Below are 24,511 nucleotides of genomic sequence, written 5' to 3' on the forward strand. Positions count from 1 at the left end.
TTGAAAAGTGAATCTGATGTTTTCTGATTGAAGAGACATGAGGGCTCACTTCAACACTAATTCTGACACTTCTTTACTTCTGATTCATTCAGTTTGATATGCATATCTGAGCATATGTTATTATTGAGCCTCCTTTCTTTCTGATCCACTGTCATCTACTGCATTATGCTGCTAATACTAAACCTGCCTGTGTCCTTTTCAAATGAAAAGCTCCACATGTCAGTTGACACAGTCCCTTCATTCCTCTTTTCATTCTTCTTTTTGAATCATTTACAGCAATATGTTGCATAAATATTCAGTAAGTTGCTTCAACTTGAAATGCAGACGCTGCCACCTTGTGACGCAGGCCTGAAACTACAGATGCAGTTTGTATGCACACATACCCGAATGAGTGAATAGCACAGTAACACTTTAGATATGTAATCCATAACAGTTAAGGATTTATGGAGTGCACAAGAACCAAACAGTGTTTATTTTGAATGATATCAATTACATAATCTCTTAACCTCTAGGAATAAGACTAATCTCTCCTTTCCTGTGTTAGTGTTGATGATGAAAGGGCTGGCTGGTTGCCTAACTCAGATTCATCAGGTTTGAACGCTGCGAATGCAAAGAAACATTTGATTTAGCTTTGGCATTTGCACCCGATTGAAGTCGGTAGGCTCAGGACTTTTGTTAAACATGTAATAATAAAGAGGTTGGTGCCCAAATCAAAGACAAGAAATTGAATCAACTAGTCCATATTTCCCAGCCGGCCCTCTTTAAGCTCACATTTTTCCATGTTCTAAAATGTATGACCTTATTTCTTTATTTTGTCGTATTTGCAAAATCAATGGATTAAAAAAAGGTCAAAAAGAGTTGTACATTTTTTACTGACATTTATGTTATTTAATCTTTACTGTGACCAGCCAACCGTTTATAACAGAGCACATATAGGACTATCTTTCATATGTTGCATTGGAATATATGACTACAGGTGAATATTACAATGTTATTAATGTTACAACATGTTGGTGACATTAGTTTGTGGATTCATGAATATTCTTGAACGTTTTATCCATTATAAAATGCACTGCTGAAATCATGTCACTTCATCAGATCTCACATGATTCAGTTACAGTTGAACCTTTTTTGCTAAACTGTTTGACACTTCATTTATTTCAGTTTATAACAGAGCACATGTTTACATATGTTTCTTAGTTTGGACATTTGCAGTCCGTACATGACGGGGTTCATTAGTGGCTGCATGATGAGAAAATACAGTGACAGAATAATACGCAGCACACTGGGAACACCGCTCATATCAAATCTACTCTGAAGTATTTCAAAGCAGCCGCCAAAAAGAGAAGTTGAGGAGGGAAACAAGGTGAGGAGTGCAGGTACTGACAGCTTTCTGTCTGGTCTGTTTGGAGCCAGAGAAACACACTCTGAGGATCCTCATGTACGAGAAGAGGATTGGAAGCACCGTGACTAAGATTGAGAGAGCAGTAGCAAAAACTCCATAAATGTTGTTCACCTGAGTGTCAGAACATGCCAACTTCACAACAAGATAGTTACTACAATACAAACTGTTAATTATGTTTCCACAAAGTGTCAAACGGATATTTAAGGATAAAGGTATCAAGAATTTCACCAAGCAGTACAACCAAAGCAGAATAATGAAGATAAGCGCCTTGTTAGAAGTCATACGTGTGTTATATTGCAGAGGACAACAGATAGCAAGATATCTGTCATAAGACATGACGGTTAAATTACTAAATTGTATATTTGCATATGTGTACAAGCAGAAAATCTGCAGGAAGCAGAGCGGAGCAGAGACAGTGTGAATGTCAGAGAGGATCTGAACCAGAAGGAATGGAAACAACCCTGTACTACCATACAGTTCATTTACAAACAGGCTGCACAGAAAAAGGTACATAGGTTCATGTAAGCTCCTGTTCACACAGATAACCACAATCAGAGACGTGTTGGCAACAACAATCACAATGTACAACATGGCAGTTATCATGAAACACAAGTACCTCAAATATCCAACATTCAAATAAGCTCCAAGAATGAAATAGGATACAGTTAGTGGAGTTGAATTGGACATCATTCTTAGAGGTTAAACGTTAGTATATCTGAGCACTTTTGAACTTCACAGTCTTAACTTACCACCCCCCCCCCCCAGAGTGTGTCAGGAACTGTAAATGAATGCAACATGAGGACATCACACAGTGCAGTGTCTCTCACCTGCTGTGCTGCAGACTGCTGCAGTCCCTTCTGTCAGCTGCAGAGACTTCTGCTGCTTTAAAGCTTCCAGAACACCAGAACCCAACAGGCCAGCCCTTCACCATCAGGACCCAGACCAGCCTATCTGTAGGGAAAGATGGGTTGTGGGCTGGGTCAAAACACATAATGTTTTTGACCCATTCAGACCACAACAAATCAGGACTTTCATTTTCTTTTGAAAAAAGTTTGCAGAATTTCGGATTTACAGGTCACAAACTGAAACCACTAATAAACTACAAGGTTTACCATGAAGCAGAGTATGAGTGCTTTGCCAGCGGGGACTCATATACAGATAGTGTCTTGGTTTTGGATTTATGTTTTCATTTTCCACCTTTTATTTTGAAATGTTTTCCTCCTTGTGTCTTTTCTGATCCTACTTCATGTGTTTGCCTTCCTGTCTTTAGTTTCCTGGTGTGTCTGATTGTGTTCACCTGTTGCCCTTGTGTTTCTGCCTCCCCTGCCCAGCTGTGTCTTCTCCTGTGATCACCCTTCTGTGTATTTAATCGTGTCTTCCCCTGTGCTCCATGTCTGTTAGTCATCTCATAATGTCTATGATACCTGCTTGTCTCTTCATGTCCATGTTCTCATCGTCTATGCTAGTCCATGTTTCCTGCAGTTTTTGAAGTCCATGCTACCTGTCCGCTTTTGATGTCAGGCTCCATGTTTGTTCCTGAGGTTTTTTCGTCATCGGCCCAACCCCGACAGTACACACAGACCAGAATGGACCCAGCAGTTTTTTTCCCCTCAAGAGAATGATCCGCTGATGTACACTCTTGAATATATTTTTCATAAGTGGATGAGTCTCATCCAGAGCGGCCAAAGAGACTGCCCTGAAGGAGGCACGAATGGAGGTGGCCAACAAGCCCTGGCTCTGGAGCTTGTTGCCCAAGTGGTTTAAGGTTTTTACGAGCAGCCCTGAGTGCCTGTCTCAAGCCTCAAACCCCTTCCTGGGATCCGGCCTGGCCTTAGGAAGTCCACGGAGTCTCCAAAAGGCCTCTAGGAGATGCAAGGCCAGGATTCCAGCCTGTGCCCCAGCAGCCATGGTTCCAGTTCCAGCCCCAGCAGCCATGTTTCCGGCTCCAGTTCCGGCCCTAGCAGCCATGTTTCCGGCTCTAGTTCCGGCCCCTGCAGCCATATTTCTTGCTCCTGTTTTGGCTCCAGTACTGGCTCCCTGGCCGACGCCAGCCCCCCGTGTCCTGTCGGCGTTCCGACCGACGCCAGTTCCCCGTCTCCTGTTGGCGGTCCGGCCCTCTCAAGTCCCTTCTCAAGTCCCTTCTCAAGTCCCTTCTCAAGTTCCTTCTCTAGTCCCTTCTCTTGTCCCTTCTCTAGTCCTTACTCAAGTCCCTCCTCAAGTGTCTTCTCAAGTCCCTTCTCTAGTCGCTTCTCTAGTCCCTTATCAAGTCCCTTCTCAAGTCCCTTCTCTAGTCCCTACTCAAGTCCCTACTCAAGTCCCTTCTCAAGTCCCTTCTCAAGTCCCTTCTCAAGTCCTTACTCGTATTAGAGGCTGTACAAATAATGGACGTCCACTCTCGGGAGATTTACATTACTGGTGCGGTTACCAAAAGTGACAGACCTAATTTTACCCTTATCTCTGGCCCAGAGTGCACCTTAAATAAGTTTGCACCTAGAGGACGCATCACAAACCAGGAAAAGGGTTTAAAAGGCGGGGAAAGATATCCAGCATGTGTCTCTAACATGAGCACTTCCTCCAGGAAAGAGACCGGGAAAAGCACCTGTCTTTGGTGGCTCAAAGACCCCTAAAAGACAGACTAAAGACCTCCAGCATGTGTCCCTAGCATGGGCATTTAGGTTATTTCATACCTCCAGGAAAGAGACCGGGAAAAGTACCTCTCTTTGGCTGCTCCAAGAGCCCCAAAGGCAAGGCAAGGCAAGGCAAGGCAAGGCAAGGCAAGGCAAGGCAAGGCAAGGCAAGGCAAGGCAAGGCAAGGCAAGGCAAGGCAAGGCAAGGCAAGGCAAGGCAAGGCAAGGCAAGGCAAGGCAAGGCAAGGCAAGGCAAGGCAAGGCAAGGCAAGGCAAGTTTATTTATATAGCACTTTTCAACACAAGGCAATTCAAAGTGCTTTACAAAAAATGAAAGACATTAAGAAAATGGCATTTAAAATCAGTCATTAAAAAGAAAATGTAATATTAAATAAACATTAAAAGAAAAGATACATGGATAAAAGTTACAGTGCAGTTGAAGATGTGAATAGTTCAATTAAAAGCAGCGACAAAAAGAAAAGTTTTCAGCCTGGATTTAAAAGTAGTCAGAGTTGCAGCGGACCTGCAGGTTTCTGGGAGTTTGTTCCAGATATTTGGAGCATGATAACTGAACGCTGCTTCTCCATGTTTAGTTCTGACTCTGGGGACAGAAAGCTGACCAGTCCCTGAAGACCTGAGAGATCTGGATGGTTCATAATTTAGCAGGAGGTCGGAAATTTATTTTGGGCCTAAACCATTCAGTGCTTTATAAACAGCAGCAGTATTTTGAAATCTATTCTTTGACACACAGGAAGCCAGAGTAAAGACTTCAGAACAGGAGTGATGTGATCCACTTTCTTAGTGTTAGTGAGGAACCAGAGTAAAGACTTCAGAACAGGAGTGATGTGATCCACTTTCTTAGTGTCAGTGAGGAACCAGAGTAAAGACTTCAGAACAGGAGTGATGTGATCCTCTTTCTTAGTGTCAGTGAGGAACCAGAGTAAAGACTTCAGAACAGGAGTGATGTGATCCACTTTCTTAGTGTTAGTGAGGAACCAGAGTAAAGACTTCAGAACAGGAGTGATGTGATCCACTTTCTTAGTGTCAGTGAGGAACCAGAGTAAAGACTTCAGAACAGGAGTGATGTGATCCTCTTTCTTAGTGTTAGAGAGGAACCAGAGTAAAGACTTCAGAACAGGAGTGATGTGATCCACTTTCTTAGTGTCAGTGAGGAACCAGAGTAAAGACTTCAGAACAGGAGTGATGTGATCCACTTTCTTAGTGTTAGTGAGGAACCAGAGTAAAGACTTCAGAACAGGAGTGATGTGATCCACTTTCTTAGTGTCAGTGAGGAACCAGAGTAAAGACTTCAGAACAGGAGTGATGTGATCCACTTTCTTAGTGTTAGTGAGGACTCGAGCAGCAGCGTTCTGAATCAGCTGCAGCTTTCTAATAGATGTTTTAGTGAGACCTGTGAAGACACCATTACAGTCGTCCAGTCTACTGAAGATAAAAGCATGGACAAGTTTTTCTAAATCCTGCTGTGACATTAGTCTTTTAATCCTAGATATGTTCTTTAGGTGATAGTAAGCTGATTTAGTAACTGTTTTAATGTGACTGTTGAAACTCAGGTCAGAGTCCATGACTACACCTACACCTCTGGCTTTATCTGTTGTTTTGAACATTGCAGACTGAAGCTCAGCGCTAACTTTTATACGTTCTGCCTTGGCTCCAAAAACCATTACCTCATTTTTGTCTTTGTTTAATTGGAGAAAGTTCTGACACATCCAGTCATTGATTTGTTCAATGCACTTACTCAGTGTTTGAATTGGAGAATAGTCTCCTGGTGAAATGGTTACATACATTTGTGTGTCATCTACATAGCTATGGTAACTTATTTTGTTGTTCTTCATTATCTGAGCCAGTGGTAGCATGGAGACGTTAAAGAGAAGAGGCCCCAAGATGGAGCCTTGAGGTACCCCACATGTCATATTTGTCAACTCAGATGTGTAGTTACCTATAGAAACAAAGTTGTTTCTGTCCTTTAAGTAGGATTCAAACCAATGTAGAACTGTTTCCGAAAGTCCCACCCAGTTTTCTAGTCGGTCTAGTAATATGTTGTGGTCAACAGTGTCAAACGCAGCACTGAGATCTAATAATACTAACACTGATGTTCTGCCACTGTCTGTGTTTAAGTAGATGTCATTGAAGACCTTTACAAGAGCAGTCTCAGTACTGTGGTTTGGACGAAAGCCTGACTGGAACACATCGAAACAGTTATTTAAATGGAAGAAGTTACTCAACTGTTGAAAAACAATGTTTTCAATGATTTTATCTAGAAATGGGAGGTTTGGTATGGGCCTGTAATTGTTCATTACTGAAGCGTCTAGATTATTCTTTTTTAAGAGCGGTTTAATGACTGCAGTTTTCAGGGCCTGTGGAAAAATACCTGAGTGAAGAGATTTGTTTCCTATATGAAGTAGATCTGAGGCCATGCAAGGAAACAGATCTGGAATAATATCAAGGCAGCAGGAGGAGGATTTCAGAAGTTGAATAATGTCCTCTAGGTTTTTATCATTAATCTGATGGAATTGTGACATGGTGTCTGAATTGATTTTAGGTAGACATAGGGACAACACATCTGCTGTACCTGATGCAGAGACACTGACTGCTTGTCTGATTCTCTGAATTTTGTCAGTGAAGAAGGAGGCAAAATCATTGCACGCCCTGGTGGATAGAAGTTCAGAGGCTACTGACACTGGGGGGTTATTTAGTCTGTCGACGGTAGCAAACAAGGCACGTGCGTTATCTTTGTTTTTGGTAATGATGTCAGAGAAGGAAGACTGTCGTGCATTTTTCAATTCCAAATTATAAAGGCCAAGTCTCTCTTTATAGATTTCAAAGTGAACCTGGAGATTTGTTTTTCGCCACCTGCGTTCAGCTTTTCGACATTCTCTTTTTTCTGTTTTCACGGTCATGGCCTTTCTCCATGGAGATATTTTCTTCCCAGACACTTCCTTTACCTTAGTTGGAGCAATGGCATCTATAACATTTTGAATTTTTGAATTAAAATGATCTACTAGTTCATTTACTGAGATGTTAGCAGGGGCGAGTTTGGAAAAAAGATTCTGAGTTAACATTTCCCTAGTGTTTTCAGTTAAATATCGCTTTGTGGTTACCTCTTTTTGAACTTTTGTGTGAACAGAGATAGATCTCTCAAAGAAAACACAGGAATGATCAGAGAGTGCAACATCAGTCACCACAACCTCAGAGATATTCAGACCCTTTGAGATAATTAAGTCCAGAGTGTGCTCCGTCACATGCTGAGTCAGTCCATAGCTATCAAGAACACAAAACAGTTCTTTAGCCACTCTGTCCTGAGGGTTGTCAACATGGATGTTAAAATCACCTACAATGACTAGACGGTCAAAGTCAATACACACACGATAGACAGCAACTCGGTAAAATCATCAAAAAAGCTTGCACAGTATTTGGGTGGTCTGTAGATATTTAGGAACAGAGCTCGAGAGGAGAATTTCAGCTGAAGGGCCACATATTCAAAAGAGGCAAAGTTCCCATAAGATGTCTTCCTGCATTGAAGGGAATCATTGAACAGAATAGCAACTCCGCCCCCTTTCTTATGCATTCTTTCCTGACTCATAAAACTAAAGTTGGGAGGGGTTGACTCGATAAGAACAGCTGCACTGTTATTTTGTTCAATCCAAGTTTCTGTTAAAAACATAAAATCAAGATTGTGCTCAGTAATAAAATCATTGATTAAAAATGTTTTTCCTGGCAAAGACCTGACATTTAATAAAGCTAGTTTAAGTTTGTTAAACACACTATATGTCAGGTTTTTTGTAACAAGCTGTGGCTGACATGGAATCACTGCTAAATTTGATAAACTCACACAAACGTTTGAGCGCTTCCTGTATCTAAGATGATTCACCGCTCTTAATCTATTACCTATCAACACAGATATCGGCAAAACTACAGGCAGGCAGGGCCCCGGCATGTCCTGGAAAGAGTTGAGAGTGCCATACGCCCTTGAGCCTGGACCCAGCAAATATCAGTTTGCAGCGTTTTGTACACACACATCCCTATCAGGCTTTTGAAGGGGAGGGAGGACCCACCACCATGCTCCTCTCATCATAGGAGGGCAGGGTGAGGTCTACACTGTAGCAAGGGGGGTTTGGAAATCTGCTTCCATCTTCCTTGTATTGTTTTGGTTTGGATTATTGTGGTAGGCATGGTGATGAAGCCGGGAGAGATGGTGCGCGTCTCTGCTTCTGTGATTTTGGTGGGCGTCGTTGAGGGGCGGGGGTAAAGGACATGCTGCCAACCCTGCGTATCGCCTTCATGCGGTCATTGAACTCCAGGGGGGAGGGCGAGGATGAAAGGGTGAGCGGAGAGTAGAGAGAGCTGGGGGATGAATGAAGAGTATCCTCAAAGGCGTTGACAGGGGGGGTGATGGGCAGTGGAGACTCTCCCATAATCAGAACATTCCTCAGCAGTGCAGTGCAGTGATACTTCTTCAAGGTTTTCTGCGCGATGTGTCTTTCTCTTGTTTTGATTCCTCTTGCCGCTTGTCCTTGGCAGAGGGAACAGATTGATGAGCAGTTGAATATGTTAGAGATAAACCATTTCACTCCTGACTTGTTCAGGCAAACTCCATTTGCCTTATAAAGATGTCTGCGATCCCAGAACAAGTTAAAGTTGTGAATAGAATGGACAGAATGGTCAGGACAGGCAGCTGAAAGCCACGTGTTCAGTGCAGACAGTCTGCTGAATCTCTCCACTCCTCTTCTGACTGGAGGTAGAGGGCCACTGATGAACACCTCTGCATTTAGAGAGCTGACAGTTTCCAACAAACATTTAAAGTCTTTTTTCAGCACTTCTGACTGTTGTTTCACAACATCATTTGCTCCAATGTGCAGTACCACATTCTTCACAGTCGGATGTTCAGCCCCAATATGCAGGGTCTTCTCAGCCAAGTCAGAGACCACATCCTTGGGAAAACAGAGTACTTTGGTGTTGTTCTTACTACACAGACTTTTTACATCTCTTGCAGCAGAGTCACCCACAATCAGATTTTCAGGCCCAGCCGTTAGCTTTCCAGCCTTTTACTTTTGGAGTAGCTATTGGTCCTTACCCTGCTGTGTGAAGAGGACAGGTTATCCAGGTCATCAGAAAGAGATCTCCGGTTCTCGGTCAGCGGAGCGTATCTGTTCTGGATTGGCACACTCTGTGGTTTAGGAGGATTGTTTGTAGTTCTCCCTTTAGCAGCTGTCCATGGCTGTTTCCTAGTATGAACAGGGGAAGTATGAAGAGGCGCTCTTCCTGGGTAATGTCAAAACACTACAGCATTTCACAAAAACAACAACATTTCAAAAATTACGGAAAGGGTATTACTTTAGGGCAGGGGTCTGCAACGTTTTTGACCAAAAGAGCCATTTTGCTCCTTTTTCCCAAAAAAATATTATCTGGAGCCGCAAAACATATTTCATAGCTTGATAGCTAATAAAGTTGTATTTATTGTTATATCAGACAAAAACTACAGTTTTTTTTGCATTTATTAGGCTATTTATTACATTATATAAAACTGTTAACCTCTAATAAGAAACAAAGAACTCCTATAAGGAGAATTACAAATAATACACAGGCCTACTTTAAAATAAATTAAACACAGCACTTGGGGAGTCCTCTGAACATTTGAAGGAAACAAATATATAATTAAAATGGGCCGACTTTGAAATAAATAAAACATATAGCTGCACCCTAAAAAGAGTTAACGGTAGGGTCGGTAAGAATGGAGAAACCAGCTGGAGTGCGCTAGAATTTGAAAATACACAACCGGAAAAAATATACCTCTTCCTTCAGACTTCCTCACAGAGCCCCTCCTCCAACACACACGAACGCGCACATGACCAATGAGGGCAGAGATCAGTTTGTGCACAGATGGAAGGCTGACAGGCAGGTAGGCCATCCAGTTACTTTAGCCGGCTCAGATGATTGGTCGTGCTTTTTACAGCGCTACGGCTTCCACAGATTAATTTTTGTATGTATTTATTGTCAAAGCATTTAATATATTCATTGCTATCGGGACGTTAAGAGCATTCCATGGAATATAACAAAGTGTTTTCTGAAATAAATGACATACCCCATTGAATTATGACTGAGGATCGTCAGCTGTCTTCCTCTCCCGTGTTGTTCCTCGATACGTAAAGGCTGCAGTGCAGCACCTTTGACAACGTCTCTCTACATTATCAAACATACCGGTAAACCAGCATCGTTTGCTGTGAAAGCATATAACTCTGTCCACGTAGAATTAAATCCTGTGTGGGACCGTAGCAGGATGTGACGCATATTTTAGTTGACCTAATTAAAACCGTTTTGTTTTTTATTTATGTGTCACGTTATCACCTCAAAATACAACATACGAAACATTTTCAACCATGCAACAAAATATAAATAGTCCTACAAATACTTTTATTTTATTTCCTTCTTATTTTTGTCTAAGCTCAAGGGAGCCAGAGCAGAGGGCTTAAAGGGCCGCATGCGGGTTGCCGACCCCTGCTTTAGGGGGAACACTTCTTGTTTGTGATTGGACAGAGCCAGCCGGAGAAGCACTGCTGTGATTGGTTGTATCGCTGCCAGTCAAGACATTACGCTTCGTGATTGGTCAGCAACCGACAGCGCCACGTATTTCCTGTTTGGTACTATTCAGCTGTTTCTGCACTCATTTTAAACTGAGTTGGAAAGATGTGTTTTGTGAAATGCTGTACTGTTTTGTGAAATGTTCTTTTGACTTGCACTTCAGGGCCACCGTAGTAACATGTATTTTGAGAGCTTGGATAGGCTTGCTCTAGAAGTATTTCATTGAATTGAGGGCATAGCAAGCTGGAGGGCTTGGCCTGGTTACACATTATCTTGATTTCCTGAAATAAAAAATGTTAAACAGCTACGTCATTTTTTTACCAGAAATAAAAGTACCTTACATGATTAAAGGTGGGGTATGTAATTTATTTCAGAAACACTTGTTGTTATATTCCATGGAATGCTCTTAACATCCCGATAGCAATGAATATCTGAAGTGCTTTGACAAAAAATCCATTAAAACATGTCATAAGTGGAAGCCGTAACGCTGTAAAAAGCACGACCAATCATCTGAGCCGGCTAAAATAACTGGATGGCCTACCTGCCTGTCAGCCTTCCATCTGTGCACAAACTTATCTCGTGCCCTCATTGGTCATGTGCGCGTTCGTGTGTGTTGGAGGAGCTCAATAAGGACAGTGGATTCCGTTTTTGTGGTTTTATATCATGGCCTGCTTAAAATGTTTATATATGCACTTTTAAGAATAGGGAAAAGTACCTGCCACAATACTTTGTAAACCATCTTTTTGTGTTTTAATTTGTAAAAAAATTGCAAACACATATTTTTAATTCTTCCTCCTTAAATGACTTAATCTGTGATAAAGATTCTGGTTCTCGAGCTGTTCGAGCACAACAAGTAGTTGGAATGACTTCTGTAGTTCTTTATGAAATCATATTAAACACAAAAGTGTTGGTCTATTATGTATATATGACCCAATATGTATATAGTTATTTGATTATTTTTAACCTAAGTACTGAATTTCCCCCCGGGATTTATAAAGGTCCATCTTATCTTATCTATTAAAGTACATTTTGAGATTTGGCAGCCTAAAATTCTTCAATGCTGTATTTACCCCTGCATACCACACTGGTGAACCATTTCCATCTTTTCAAAACACTCTGCTATATATCATGTGCAATATTAATAATAATGTTCAATAATAAGGTGCAATAACGTAACTGCCACTATGTTTTTTTGCACTTTTACATTCCTGACAGTTTTTTACCTTGTATCTTTTGTAACTGTGGCACAATAATTTCCTTCGGGATGAATAAATACTTATCTTATCTTTAACATGGCAATCACAGTCAGAATGTCCATAAGTATGGGACAATTAAAACCAATTTGCCATTCAAACATTTGTAACCTTAGACTTCTTTATTTTTTATCTGGGAAATGTTCACATTTGATTAAGAAATACAGAAATAATTACTTTTATACTGTATTCATTTTTAGATACAGTATAACCATGATATATGAGCCATTGCAATGTCTTCAATCATATTTACAAAATACAAATCACTAACTTGTCTCGGAGGTCTTTTAAAGCTTAATCCCTTACAGCATCAATTGCAATGAAGATAAATCCACAAAACTCTATCAGGGGAAAAAGGTCAAACCTCAGGAGAGACTCAAAAGGTGACGTCTTGACTCAGCTGGACCGTCAGTGTACAAACATAAAATATTAAATGTTAAGCATTTCAGGAGCAGGGTAAAGACTTACTTTTCACCAAGCATAGCCTTTTACATGTAATGCGAATTTTGGTCATATTTAGTCCATACAATACAGGGTTCAAGAGCGGTTGGCCTGTGAGCCAGTATAATGATAATAAAATGCGCAACATATTTGGTACAAATTCCATATCAAATCTGTTCTGTAGTACTTCAAAGCAACACCCACATGAAACATTAAGCAGGGAAGCGAGGTGAGGTGCGCAGGTACTGAAAGCTTTCTGTCTCGTCTGTTTGGAGCCAGAGAAACACACTCTGAGGATCCTCATGTACGTATAAAAGATTAGAAATACGGGAGATATAATTAAAAGGAAAGTGACAATGAGTCCATACACATTATTGACTGTAGTGTCAGAGCAGGCCAGTTTAACAATAGAATAGTTGTCACAGTACACTTTGTTGATGATGTTCCCACACAGCTGTAAAGGAACACTCAAATAAATCGAAAATCAAAATGGCAATAAATAGTATTGACCATGATAGAGCTATAAGTAAGATGACCTTGTTAGAAGTCATACGTGTGTTATATTGCAGAGGATGACAGATAGCAAGATATCTGTCATAAGACATGATGGCTAAATTACTATATTGTATATTTGCATATGTATACACAGAGGAAATCTGCAGGAAGCAGAGCGGAGCAGAGACAGTGTGAATGTCAGAGAGGATCTGAACCAGAAGGAATGGAAACAGCCCTGAACTACCATACAGTTCATTTACAAACAGGCTGCACAGAAAAAGGTACATAGGTTCATGTAAGCTCCTGTTCACACAGATAACCACAATCAGAGACGTGTTGGCACCTATGATACAAATATACAAAGCAAGAACGATCAGGAAATATAAGGGTTTGAAAACCCCGGTGTCAAAGTATGCACCAAGAGAGAAATATTGTGTAGAGTTTGTCACCGTCATTCTTTTGGTTCACCACACACTTTCAATCATCACAGGAACAAACAGTTGCAACAACTACTCAACTTTTCACTTCAGATTGTTATTAAACCACTTTAGCAAATAAATAAACTCTGTTTTGCAGAAAAATATAGATTTGATAAATGACCTCAATGTACCACTCATTGACGGTCAAAGATAATGCATACATGCTCACACCTGTCTGCTGCTGTGCTGGAGTCAGACTGCGGGTCTGAACTAACTCTGCGTCTGCTTCTTTTAGACTTACGTCTTAAAGGAGACGCCCTCAGCAGCAGACTGGAGACTTCACCAAAGAGTGTCAGAACCCAACCTCATTTTTGAATGCTGGCTCACCATTATATTTGTATAACATATTATTGTTGTATTAATATGTCACCGTCCATTCTGATTTTAAACATTCTGTATATGTTACATAAATCCCCCTAAACCATCAGTTTGTCCTGGAGTTCAAGTCATAGATTTTTCCAAATCTGAGGAGGGGGCTAACTGGATGGCAAGGACCTCATAGTGCACCACCATATTTTAATGTGTCCATCTTTGAGTCTTAGCAAACATTTGTGCCAGATATCTTCGGAAGCTTTGAGGGCATTCTTTGGTGGTCAAAGGTCGAGGTCACAACTTGTTACTTCAAACATCTCCCTTAAGTAAGGCCATGGATGTGAGATGTCTTGCTGGTGGTCTGATGAATCACCTCCGTCGATGTTATCTTCATTTTCAGTCCTGTCGCTGACCGCACTAACGTTACTCATGGACATTATGCCGTTAGGCCTTTCTCCCGTCTCTGCCGAGCTATTTCGTCATACGTCTTCTACGCTGTTGACGTTGTTTTCGTCTGTCGTGCATGATATGCACACCATGGCTCATCTTCTCTACGTGTTATTGTCACATCCATTTAGTTTTAAATCAGTGTTGATGTCGGGGAATGATGCAAAATAAAAATAATTGATCATTCACCTCACATGCATTAAAACAGAAGTAACGAGCCTGTTTTGAAAATGTAAGAAGTAGAAAGTAGAGATATTTGTGTATGGAGGAAAAGTAAAAAGTCATCGGAAAAATAAACACTTAGTAAAGTACAGATGCCTGAAAAATCTACTTCCCATCTCTGGAGATCAGGGTTGACATTTTCCTAAAAATCCTCTTACAGTTTGTTGATGTTGGGCAGTGTGACGTTTGCACAGATTCCTTTCGTTAGAAACACTGATCATTTTAAAACCCACCGCTGTCTGGCAGTGTGTGTAACCTCGCTCGAATTCCTTTGAGATTTGCTACGAATTGAATAATGCTCAATTTTCTCTCCTTTAAGATGAGGTTGAATTGACCTTTGACCATACAAATATAAACACTTAATCTTTGAGTGGGTGGACGTTTGTGTCAAATTTAAAATAAATTCCAATGAGCCGCTCCTGAGATATCAAGACAATGGGACGGATCAACAAAGGAACAACAGGATTCCTCCTGCCTTGGCTGTTGCAAGCGTGGAGGCATAATACGTGTTTTATGAGGTCACAATGACCTTTGACCTTTAACAAAGTATATTCATTCTTATCTGTTTATTTTTATTTTGCGTCAACATTAGTAAGTTACCTTCAACCATCTTGAGATATTTTGCTCATGAGATGCTGACTGACGGAGGGACAACACAGAGATGTATCACTGTAATGATGTTTTTTTTATGATGTGCCAGTATTAAAAAATGAGGTTGGGTTCTGACACTCCTTGATGATGTTTTCAGTCTGCTGCTGAGGGCGTCTCCTGACTCTAGAAAGTCTAAAAGAAGGAGAAGCATAGTTTCAGTTAGTGCAGACCCTCAGTCTGACTCCAGCACAGCAGCAGAGAGGTGGGAGCATGTCTGCACGTTCATAACTGCTATGTTTATGTTTCATACTAAAAAGTGTAAGTGCGGTTCAAGTGGTTTAATAACAATCTGAAGTGAAAAGTTGAGTAGTTGTTGCAACTGTTTGTTCCTGTGATGATTGAAAGTGTGTGGTGAACCAAAAGAATGACGGTGACAAACTCTACACAATATTTCTCTCTTGGTGCATACTTTGACACCGGGGTTTTCAAACCCATATATTTCCTGATCGTTCTGGCTTTGTATATTTGTATCATAGGTGCCAACGTGTTGCTGATTGTGGTTATCTGTGTGAACAGGAGCTTACATGAACCTATGTACCTTTTTCTGTGCAGCCTGTTTGTAAATGAACTGTATGGTAGTTCAGGGCTGTTTCCATTCCTTCTGGTTCAGGTCCTCTCTGACATTCACACTGTTTCTGCTCCGCTCTGCTTCCTGCAGATTTTCTCTGTGTATACATATGTGTGTATACAATATAGTAATTTAGCCATCATGTCTTATGACAGATATCTTGCTATCTGTCATCCTCTGCAATATAACACACGTACGACTTCTAACAAGGTCATCTTACTTATAGCTCTATCATGGTCAATACCATTTATTGCCATTTTGATTTTGATTTATTTGAGTGTTCCTTTACAGCTGTGTGGGAACATCATCAACAAAGTGTACTGTGACAACTACTCTATTGTTAAACTGGCCTGCTCTGACACTACAGTCAATAATGTGTATGGACTCATTGTCACTTTCCTTTTAATTATATCTCCCGTATTTCTAATCTTTTATACGTACATGAAGATCCTCAGAGTGTGTTTCTCTGGCTCCAAACAGACGAGACAGAAAGCTTTCAGTACCTGCGCACCTCACCTCGCTTCCCTGCTTAATGTTTCATGTGGGTGTTGCTTTGAAGTAATACAGAACAGATTTGATATGGAATTTGTACCAAAAATGTTGCGAATTTTTTTATCATTATACTATCTTTCATTCCAGCCGATCTTCAACCCTGTATTGTATGGACTGAATATGACCAAAATCCGCATCATTGTATGTAAAAGGCTGTGCTTGGTGAAAAGTAAGTGTTTACCCTGCACCTGAAATGCTTAAGATTTAATATTTGAATATCTTTATCTGATATCGTCAGTTCTTCCAAACACTGACTAGTCTGGTCCTTCTGCAGTGCATGTCTGCTGGAAGAGGTTTCACCTTTTTCCCTGATAGAGTTGGTGGATTTTTTCATCTGAATTAATGCTTCAAGGATTTAAGCTTGAAAAGACCTCTGAGACTAGTTAGTGATTTGTGTCTAAACTACTAATTCATTTAATTGCCTTAGAATCATGAAAATATCTGAAAAGAAATCTAGCGTGGCCGTTGATGATGTTTGTTTGTTAGTTGAATGAGAGTATTACCAGATTAAAAAAGCATTTCTTTAAGATCTCCTAATTGATTTTTGTTTTCATTCAATCTTCCTATTCCATACCTTCAGACTGTGTTTAAAGAACTGACAGTTGGGCCCAGTATCCAAACTTTCAGAAGTAAACAATTCACTTTTGTCATTAACATTATTTCACACACAGCTGCAGAAGTGATTAAAACATAAAGGAGATTGGATTAAAAAATGTTTATCATAATTCGATTTATGGCCAATCGTCAGTACGACACTCATGCAGGGGGCAGACCTGGCCATCAGGGGTCATGTGTGGTTAAGTGTTGTGTAATTGGCCTTTTAATTACCAGTCCTCACATGTACATAGAATATACAGATGGACTGGTTTAAAAAAGTGTTAGTGTAAAAAAATGTGACTTATTGAGGTTGGCTCTGAAGTAACAGCTATAATTTACAGGAGGCAGCCTTACTTTGTCATGTTAGCAACATTTGATCTACGTTTGAACACCAAATCCCTGCAATCCAGAATCAAAATAAAATCTTGACGGGCGTTCTTAAGAAACACGTTAATCAACCCTAACCCCAAAAACGTCCTCAGTCCTTCCATGTGGACAAACTGTCCTATATTCAGAGAAATCTCTCAAGGCAAACTTCAGATATCTCACGTTCACGAGGACGGTACAAACATGAGGTCACAGTGACCTTGAACTTTGCCCACCAGATTGTTGTTGTAATTGATCAACCGCTTTGAGATGTTCCGCCCCTTTGCCTATCACGGACAATGTGTTGGAGCGCTTGCCATTAGGAGCATGAGTTTTCCATAGTGATGTCACTATGTTCAGGAAGTAATAATAATAATAATAATAATAATAATACATTTGATTTGTAAAGCACCTTTACTACAGGAGGCAAAATAAAAAGAAACAAAAGAAACAAAAGTACCTAAAGGAGTCCAATGGAGGCGTTTCAGGCAGGAAGGGGGGAAACAGGGATTTTAGCCTTTTTAGCCCATTGACATGCACCAAAACCTATAGAACACACTACAGGAAAGGGGACACCACATATAGTAGAATAGGGACGCTTTAACATTTAGCACAACATCACCGATGCACCTGGCCTGACAGCAGGATGTCCGTCCATCCCATTCCTGCAAACACTAATCTGCAGGGTGCATGGAGGCTGCTTCTTCAAATCTGCCACAAATATCAACAGAGAAATAAATCACAAACTTAATATAATGTAGTGATCAGAATGAGGTGACAGTGACCCTTGACCCCCAAAGATCTACATCTGAGCCTCTGGGCCTGAATCTCAGGAAGCCTTTTAGTTCAGAGTTGCTCTCAGCGTCGGTCTCTGGGGTTTCGTCCAGCTGATGAGTTTCTTTGCACTAATGTTTCACCTGTTATTGCACCAGGTGGAGCTTGGAAGTGTAGCGTTCATTGTTGTGGGAAACTTGTTAATTACCGCCGGGGGAATTATAGGAACAACACGCTAATGACCTGTTGCAGAATGACCTGCGGCACATCCTGTTTACACACTGCTGAATTCCCTCTGCACTATGGGACACATTCAGGGACGGTGAGCATCGTTTAACCTCCTGACCTCTGCAGCCTGCCGGGCTCAATAACACACATACATACATGAAGGTTTCAGACTGAAAAGTTGTATTAAAACCACAAATCACAGCAATATCTGACCATGTGAGAGCCTTCAAATATCATGGATCACACTCATGAACTTTTGATCAGGCTTACAAACTGAATCTGTCAGGAGCAGGAGAGCACAGATAGGGTGGTCTCTTTCACCTCTTTGAGTCGTTGAAATTAAACATGATCAAAACATACATATACGGTTATCAATGACGAGTCTCCATTCACCTAGACACCTTGCTTTGTGAGACCAGAGTCTGTGGAGCAGCTTCAGGAGTCCGTGGGGACAGCCATGTCTGAAAGATAACCTTTTTAGGCTTCAAGGCCTGGTTCTAGTGGTAACAGGCACCAAGTTCCCTCTTCCCAATCTGATTAACCACTCTCCTAATGGAGGCCTTGATTGTTGCCCATTCTTCCAAATTCATGGTGGTGGTTGAAGCTTGTGAATAGAAGACTCAGCCAGATGTTTCACCCTCACAATTATTTTTGATTGGTCAGGTGTGTCCAGCAGACCTCCTGAACCAACTAAGCACCAGGGAGGATCAGATGGAGGCTCCTCTCTTTACTGAGTGTCCCGAGATATACATCTGTCATGTGACTGTGTGGTTCTGGTACCAACAGCAAAAGTGAGCCACTCTTTATTTTAGTGACACACAATCCATGCCCTGGACATGCCTCTACTGGTGCATCTGAACACACCATCAGGGAGTTTTAAATGAAACACTGTCCTCCAGGTGATCATCAGACTGCAGCTTGTGTCCAGGTGGAGAGCTACTAAGGACTCTAGAGCCCCTTTTCCACCAAACCGGATCCAGTTCAAGAACCGTTCTTTTTATTTTCTGGTCGTGAACCGGTTCTTCTCTGTAGCACCACTTGTGTTTCCACCACCCAGGCCCGAGTGGAGCTTGAGTGGAGCTCGAGGGAAGCTGCGTCATTGCGTCATCCTTTGCCTCATCACGTTTACGTGCCTTCTTATGACATCCACACAGCGCGAAAATCCCTCATATCGACAACAACAACAATGATCCTGGGAGTCTTTCTTGAATTGTTTTAGCTTGAAGCTTATTTGCTCCAGAGTCCGGTGGTATCCAGCAAGGCCAACTCCCTCTGCAGCTGCTAGAAAATAGCTTTAGACCGCGTTGTGCCGTCCAACTTTCTCTGTACCTCTTGCGTTGACCAAAGCCCGAGGAGGTCATTTGTCTCTTCATCCTGGTTCCTGGTTGTGTTGCTGAACAGAATTTGCGGCATTTTGTTGTTGTTGATCAGGTTAATCCCGCCCTCCAACGTAAGCGTGAAGTATTGGTTCTTGGTTCTTGGTTCTTGGTTCTTGGTTCTTGGTTCTTGCAGGGCAGCCGAGTGGGGCCAGCTAAAGAACCGATTTGCGGTGCTTAGAGCCGGCTCCGCTGCGGTGGAAACAGGAAGAGCCGGAGCTAAATCAGGCTGTAGCCCGCAAGTGGCTCTGGAACCGGTTTGGTGGAAAAGGGGCAGAATTTCCTCCTGGTCTGAGCACTTTCTGCCACTACGGAGGTCTTTAGAAGATTTGTTTTCATCATTACCATAGGCATATGCAGACAAAAGGTTCATATTAGCGGTATTTACTGATCTAATTATGAGCTTTAAAACTCCCTTTTGATTGCAGGTTCCCGATCCACAGACTTTAACAACGTTTTCTTCATGGCATTTGTTAAACAGTGGCACCTGTAGAGAGACGTTTGTGTGACCTTGGTTGCTGATTGGCTAATGGTTACACAAGCCAAAACATCGTTATGACATCATAAAGTGGCCAAAATCTGATCTGCTCATTTTCAGACAGGTTTTTATAGAAATGGATCAAAAAGAGAAAGAATCTTTGTTCCTGAAACTTTGAGAGTCTCTTTCCACAGAGGGGACACATGTTGATGTGAAGAGACATGAAGAAGAGGGGACACATGTTAATGTAGAAGAGACATGGAGAAGAGGGGACACATGTTGATGTAGAAGAGACATGAAGAAGAGGGGACACATGTTGATGTAGAAGAGACATGAAGAAGAGGGGACACATGTTGATGTAGAAGAGACATGAAGAAGAGCATTTTGCATAATAGGTGACCTTTAAAAACTGCACTGACTCTCAGTCCTTCTCTCACGGTGCAAAAACATGTGATATTAAGCAACCATGAACTACACAATATTCTCCATCCATCCATCTTCTCCCGCTTATCCGTGATCGGGTCGCGGAGGTATCAGTTCCAGCAGAGAGCCCCAAACTTTCTTTTCCCTGGCCACATCAACCAGCTCTGACTGGGGGGTCCGAAGGCGCTCCCAGGCCAGCGAAGAGATATAATCCCTCCACCTGGTCCTACGTCTACCCCTTGGTCTCTTCCCAGCTGGAGGTGCCTGGAACACCTCCCTAGGGAGGCGCCCAGGTGGCATCCTAACTATGTGCCCGAACCACCTCAATTTGCTCCTTTCGACGCGAAGGAGGAGCGGTTCAACTCCGAGTCCCTCCCGGATGACCAAACTTCTCACCTTATCCCTAAGGGAGACACCAGCCACCCTGCGGAGAAAACCCATCTCGCCCATACCCGCGATCTCGTTCTTTCGGTCATGACCCATCCTTCATGACCATAGGTGAGGGTAGGTACGAAAATGGCCCGGTAGACAGAGAGCTTTGCCTTCTGGCTCAGCTCCCTTTTCGTCACAACGGTGCGGTAAAGCGACTGCAGTACCGCTCCCGCTGCTCCGATTCTCCGACCCATCTCACGCTCCATTGTTCCCTCACTTGAGAACAAGACCCCAAGATACTTGAACTCTTTCACTTGGGGTAAGGACTCATTCCTTACTTGGAGTGGACAGTCCATCGGTTTCCTGCTGAGAACCATGGCCTCAGATTTGGAGATGCCGATCCTCATCCCAGCCGCTTCACAACGTCACATCCTTGCTGTACACAGCTTGGATGGTTCCCTGCTTCCCCCTCCTTAGGTGTCGGACAGTTTTCCAGAACAACTTTGGTGCCGCCTGAAAGTCCTTTTCCATGTCTTCTCCGAACTTCTCCCACACCCGCTGCTTTGCCTCGGCCACGACTGGGGCTACTGCCCTTCGGGCCTGTCGGTACCTTGCAACTGCCTCGGGAGTCCCCCGGGATAACAAATCCCTGAAGGCCTCCTTCTTCAGTCGGACGGCTTCCCTGACCACCGGTGTCCACCCGGAGGTTCGAGGGTTACCGCCCTTTGAGGCACCTAGGACCTTGAGACCACATTTCCCCGCCGCGGCTTCGAACATGGTGTTTGTTATGGCCAATCCATGACTAGCACAGAAGTCCAGTAACAAACCACCACTCCGGTTCGGATCAGGGGGGCAGATCAGTCTCCCAGCAAGATTAAAGAGTCCCCTTCAGGAGCCCCATACAGGACTCTTTCCAGGATCTCCAAGAAGGCCGTATACTCTGAACTGCTGTTGGGTGCATAAGCACAGACAACAGTCGGAGTTTTCCCCCCCATAAACCGCAGGCGTAGGGAGGCAACCCTTTCGTCCACTGGGGTAGACTCCAACAACGAAGCACCCAACCGGGAACTTGTGAGTATCCCCACACCCGCCCGGCGCCTCACACCTTGAGCAACTCCGGAGAACAATATAATCCAACCCCTATCCAGAAGTAAGGTTCCAGAGCTGACGCTGTGCGTAGAGGTGAGCCCAACCAGATCCAACTGGTAACGCTCCACCTCCCGCACAAGCTCCGACTCCTTCCCCCCCAGAGAGGTGACGTTCCACGTCCCCAAAGCCAGCTTCTGTCGCCCGGGTCTGGTCCGTCGAGACCCTCTGCCTTCACTGCCACCCTTCTGGCAGCGCACCCGACCCCATCGCTGTTTCCCGTAGGCGGTGGGCCCGTGGGACGGAGAAGCGGAGGTGTTGCCCACGTTGCCTTTTCGGGCTGTGCCCGGCCGGGCTCCGTGACAAGCCCGGCCACCAGACGCTCGCCGACGAATCCTCCTTCTGGGCCTGGCTCCAGAAGGGGACCCCGGGCTTCCTCCGGGCCGGGTATCCTCACTTTGTGTGTCGTCTTTCATGAGGTCTTGTGCACCAATCTTAGTCTGGCCCCTTGCCTGAGACCAATTTGCCATGGGAGACCCTACCAGGAACACAAGGTTCCAGACAACACAGCCCCCAGGTTCATCAGGGCACACAAACCTCTCTACCACGGTAAGGTGCTGGTTCTTCAGAGAGGACATAGTATTCTGAGTTTTTGAATTTGAATTGTAATATAATATTTTAACTGTGTTATGTACTATTTCATTGACCTGTACTTTAATCTTGTTTTATAATTGTTTGTGTGATAGAGATGATGCAATGTGTTTAGTGTTTATTGATTGTTATATACCTCAGGACTGCAGATGGAAATTAGATATTTCCTCAAATCTGGCATAAATCATCTCTTCTCCTTTTCTGAGATTAATGTATTTGTGTGCATGGTCTTTGATTAAATAAATACATAAATTAGGTCACACAAACAACTCTAACTAATGCAGATTAATGACAGTTAGGCTTCCGACTAATTACGACTAATGTTAGCATGTTATTTTTCTAAACTATAGTTACAGGTCGGTCAGTGGGTCCTTTGACAATAGGGATGGAGTGCTGTGATTGGCTCACCTCACTGAAGAAGGTCAAAGCAGCAGGGGGTCTGAGCTCAGTGAGTCTGAAGCTTCACACAATGTCTTCCACTAACTGTGCTCCGTTATTCTGATCTGAACATCATACAGACTTTAAGGAGAGATGAGTATATCATCTGTTTCATTGCATGTTTAAATGAGGAGGACCATGGTGAACTCTACTCATGTTTCATATTTTATACTGAGTGCCTTCTTCGACACAGGGGTTTTTAAGTACTTGTTCTTCATGATTGTCATGTGTTTATATGTGTGTATCATAGGTGCCAACGTGTTGCTGATTGTGGTTATCTGTGTGAACAGGAGCTTACATGAACCTATGTACCTTTTTCTGTGCAGCCTGTTTGTAAATGAACTGTATGGTAGTGCAGGGTTGTTTCCATTCCTTCTGGCTCAGGTCCTCTCTGAAATTCACACTGTCTCTGCTCCGCTCTGCTTCCTGCAGGTTTTCTCTCTGTATACATATGGAAATGTACAGTTTTATAATTTAGCCATCATGTCTTATGACAGATATCTTGCTATCTGTCATCCTCTGCATTATAACACACGTATGACTTCTAACAAAGCTGCTATGTTTATCGCTCTAACCTGGTTTTTCCCCTTTCTTAATGTAGTTATCATGATATCACTGAGTGCCTCTTTACAGCTGTGTGGGAACCTCATTAACAAAGTGTACTGTGATAACTTCTCGGTTGTTAAACTGGCCTGCTCTGACACTTCAGTCAATAATGTGTATGGACTTGTTTACACGTGTACTGTTATTGTTGCTCTCATCATTTTAATGTTTTACTCTTACATGAGGATCCTCAGAGTGTGTTTCTCTGGCTCCAAACAGACCAGACAGAAAGCTCTCAGCACCTGCACACCTCACCTTGTTTCCCTGCTCAACTTCTCCTTCGGGGCTTTCTTTGAAATAATACAGAGCAGGTTTGATATGAGCAGTGTTCCCAGCATGTTGCGCATTTTTTTATCTCTGTACTTTATCACCTTCCCACCGCTCTTCAACCCTTTAATATATGGACTGAATTTAACAAAAATCCGCATCATATGTAAGAGTCTTCTCTTTGGTAAAGTGTAAGGGGCTAATGTTAAAGTCATGTATTTTATTTCCTCAGCATCAATAACACCTGGAGGAAGGGTGACAATGATTACTTTTCTGAGTGACAAGTTGTTAAGTTTGTGATATGTTAGGTTTGTATAAAAATAACATATTTGGCTTTTTTTCACACTCAAGGCCGCAAATATAAATCTGGAAAGCATTTATATTTTTACAATGACCGTAAGGGAGGATGTGCTGCCTCATACAGCGAGCAATGAGCCCAAACACATTTAAAATAAAGTGCAGTTCCTGAAATGTACAAGGATTAGTCCTAAAATAGAAGTGAGCTGGAAAAACAACTACTATATCTTTAGATCTGGGAACAAAATAAGTCTGATTCCTTTTGTTTTTTTATGATACTATTATTTTTCAATATGTACTCAAAAATAATAAATGTTTCTTATTGTTTTATATTCTTGTAAAGTACCTTCTAAACCTTTAAAAATAATGAAGTTATTATTTTGTTGCCTAAACCTTCATAACCCTGACCCCAACCTAACCTCCTGACGTTGACTCTAACCCGTAATGATTTCGAATTTAACTATAATTATACCGTCATTATTTCCTGCTTATGTGTGGCTGTGCAA

General features: G+C 42.3%; 3 protein-coding genes across 3 annotated transcripts; 1 reads left to right on the plus strand and 2 right to left on the minus strand.

Annotated features, from left to right (window-relative positions):
- Window positions 1-1,155: 1,155 nt before the first annotated feature.
- On the minus strand, window positions 1,156-2,095 carry LOC307035002 (olfactory receptor 51G2-like; the record flags this gene model as incomplete). Its single annotated transcript, XM_079673928.1, is given in 2 exon segments — window positions 1,156-1,344; window positions 1,346-2,095. Coding segments are annotated over 2 exon segments (939 nt in total).
- A 6,112-nt stretch (window positions 2,096-8,207) lies between these two features.
- On the minus strand, window positions 8,208-13,273 carry LOC307035003 (olfactory receptor 10J4-like; the record flags this gene model as incomplete). The annotated part of the gene is given in 3 exon segments (XM_079673929.1): window positions 8,208-8,563; window positions 12,351-12,804; window positions 12,806-13,273. Coding segments are annotated over 3 exon segments (1,278 nt in total).
- Window positions 13,274-15,293: 2,020 nt separating this feature from the next.
- Window positions 15,294-23,903, plus strand: LOC307035004 (olfactory receptor 4B13-like; the record flags this gene model as incomplete). Its single annotated transcript, XM_079673930.1, has 2 exons — window positions 15,294-15,539; window positions 23,223-23,903. 2 exons carry the CDS (start codon window positions 15,294-15,296, stop codon window positions 23,901-23,903), a joined length of 927 nt encoding a protein of 308 aa, XP_079530056.1.
- Window positions 23,904-24,511: the final 608 nt, after the last annotated feature.

The sequence above is a fragment of the Notothenia rossii genome (assembly GCF_949606895.1).
Source record: "Notothenia rossii genome assembly, chromosome: 4".
NCBI classification, from domain to species: Eukaryota; Metazoa; Chordata; class Actinopteri; order Perciformes; family Nototheniidae; genus Notothenia; species Notothenia rossii.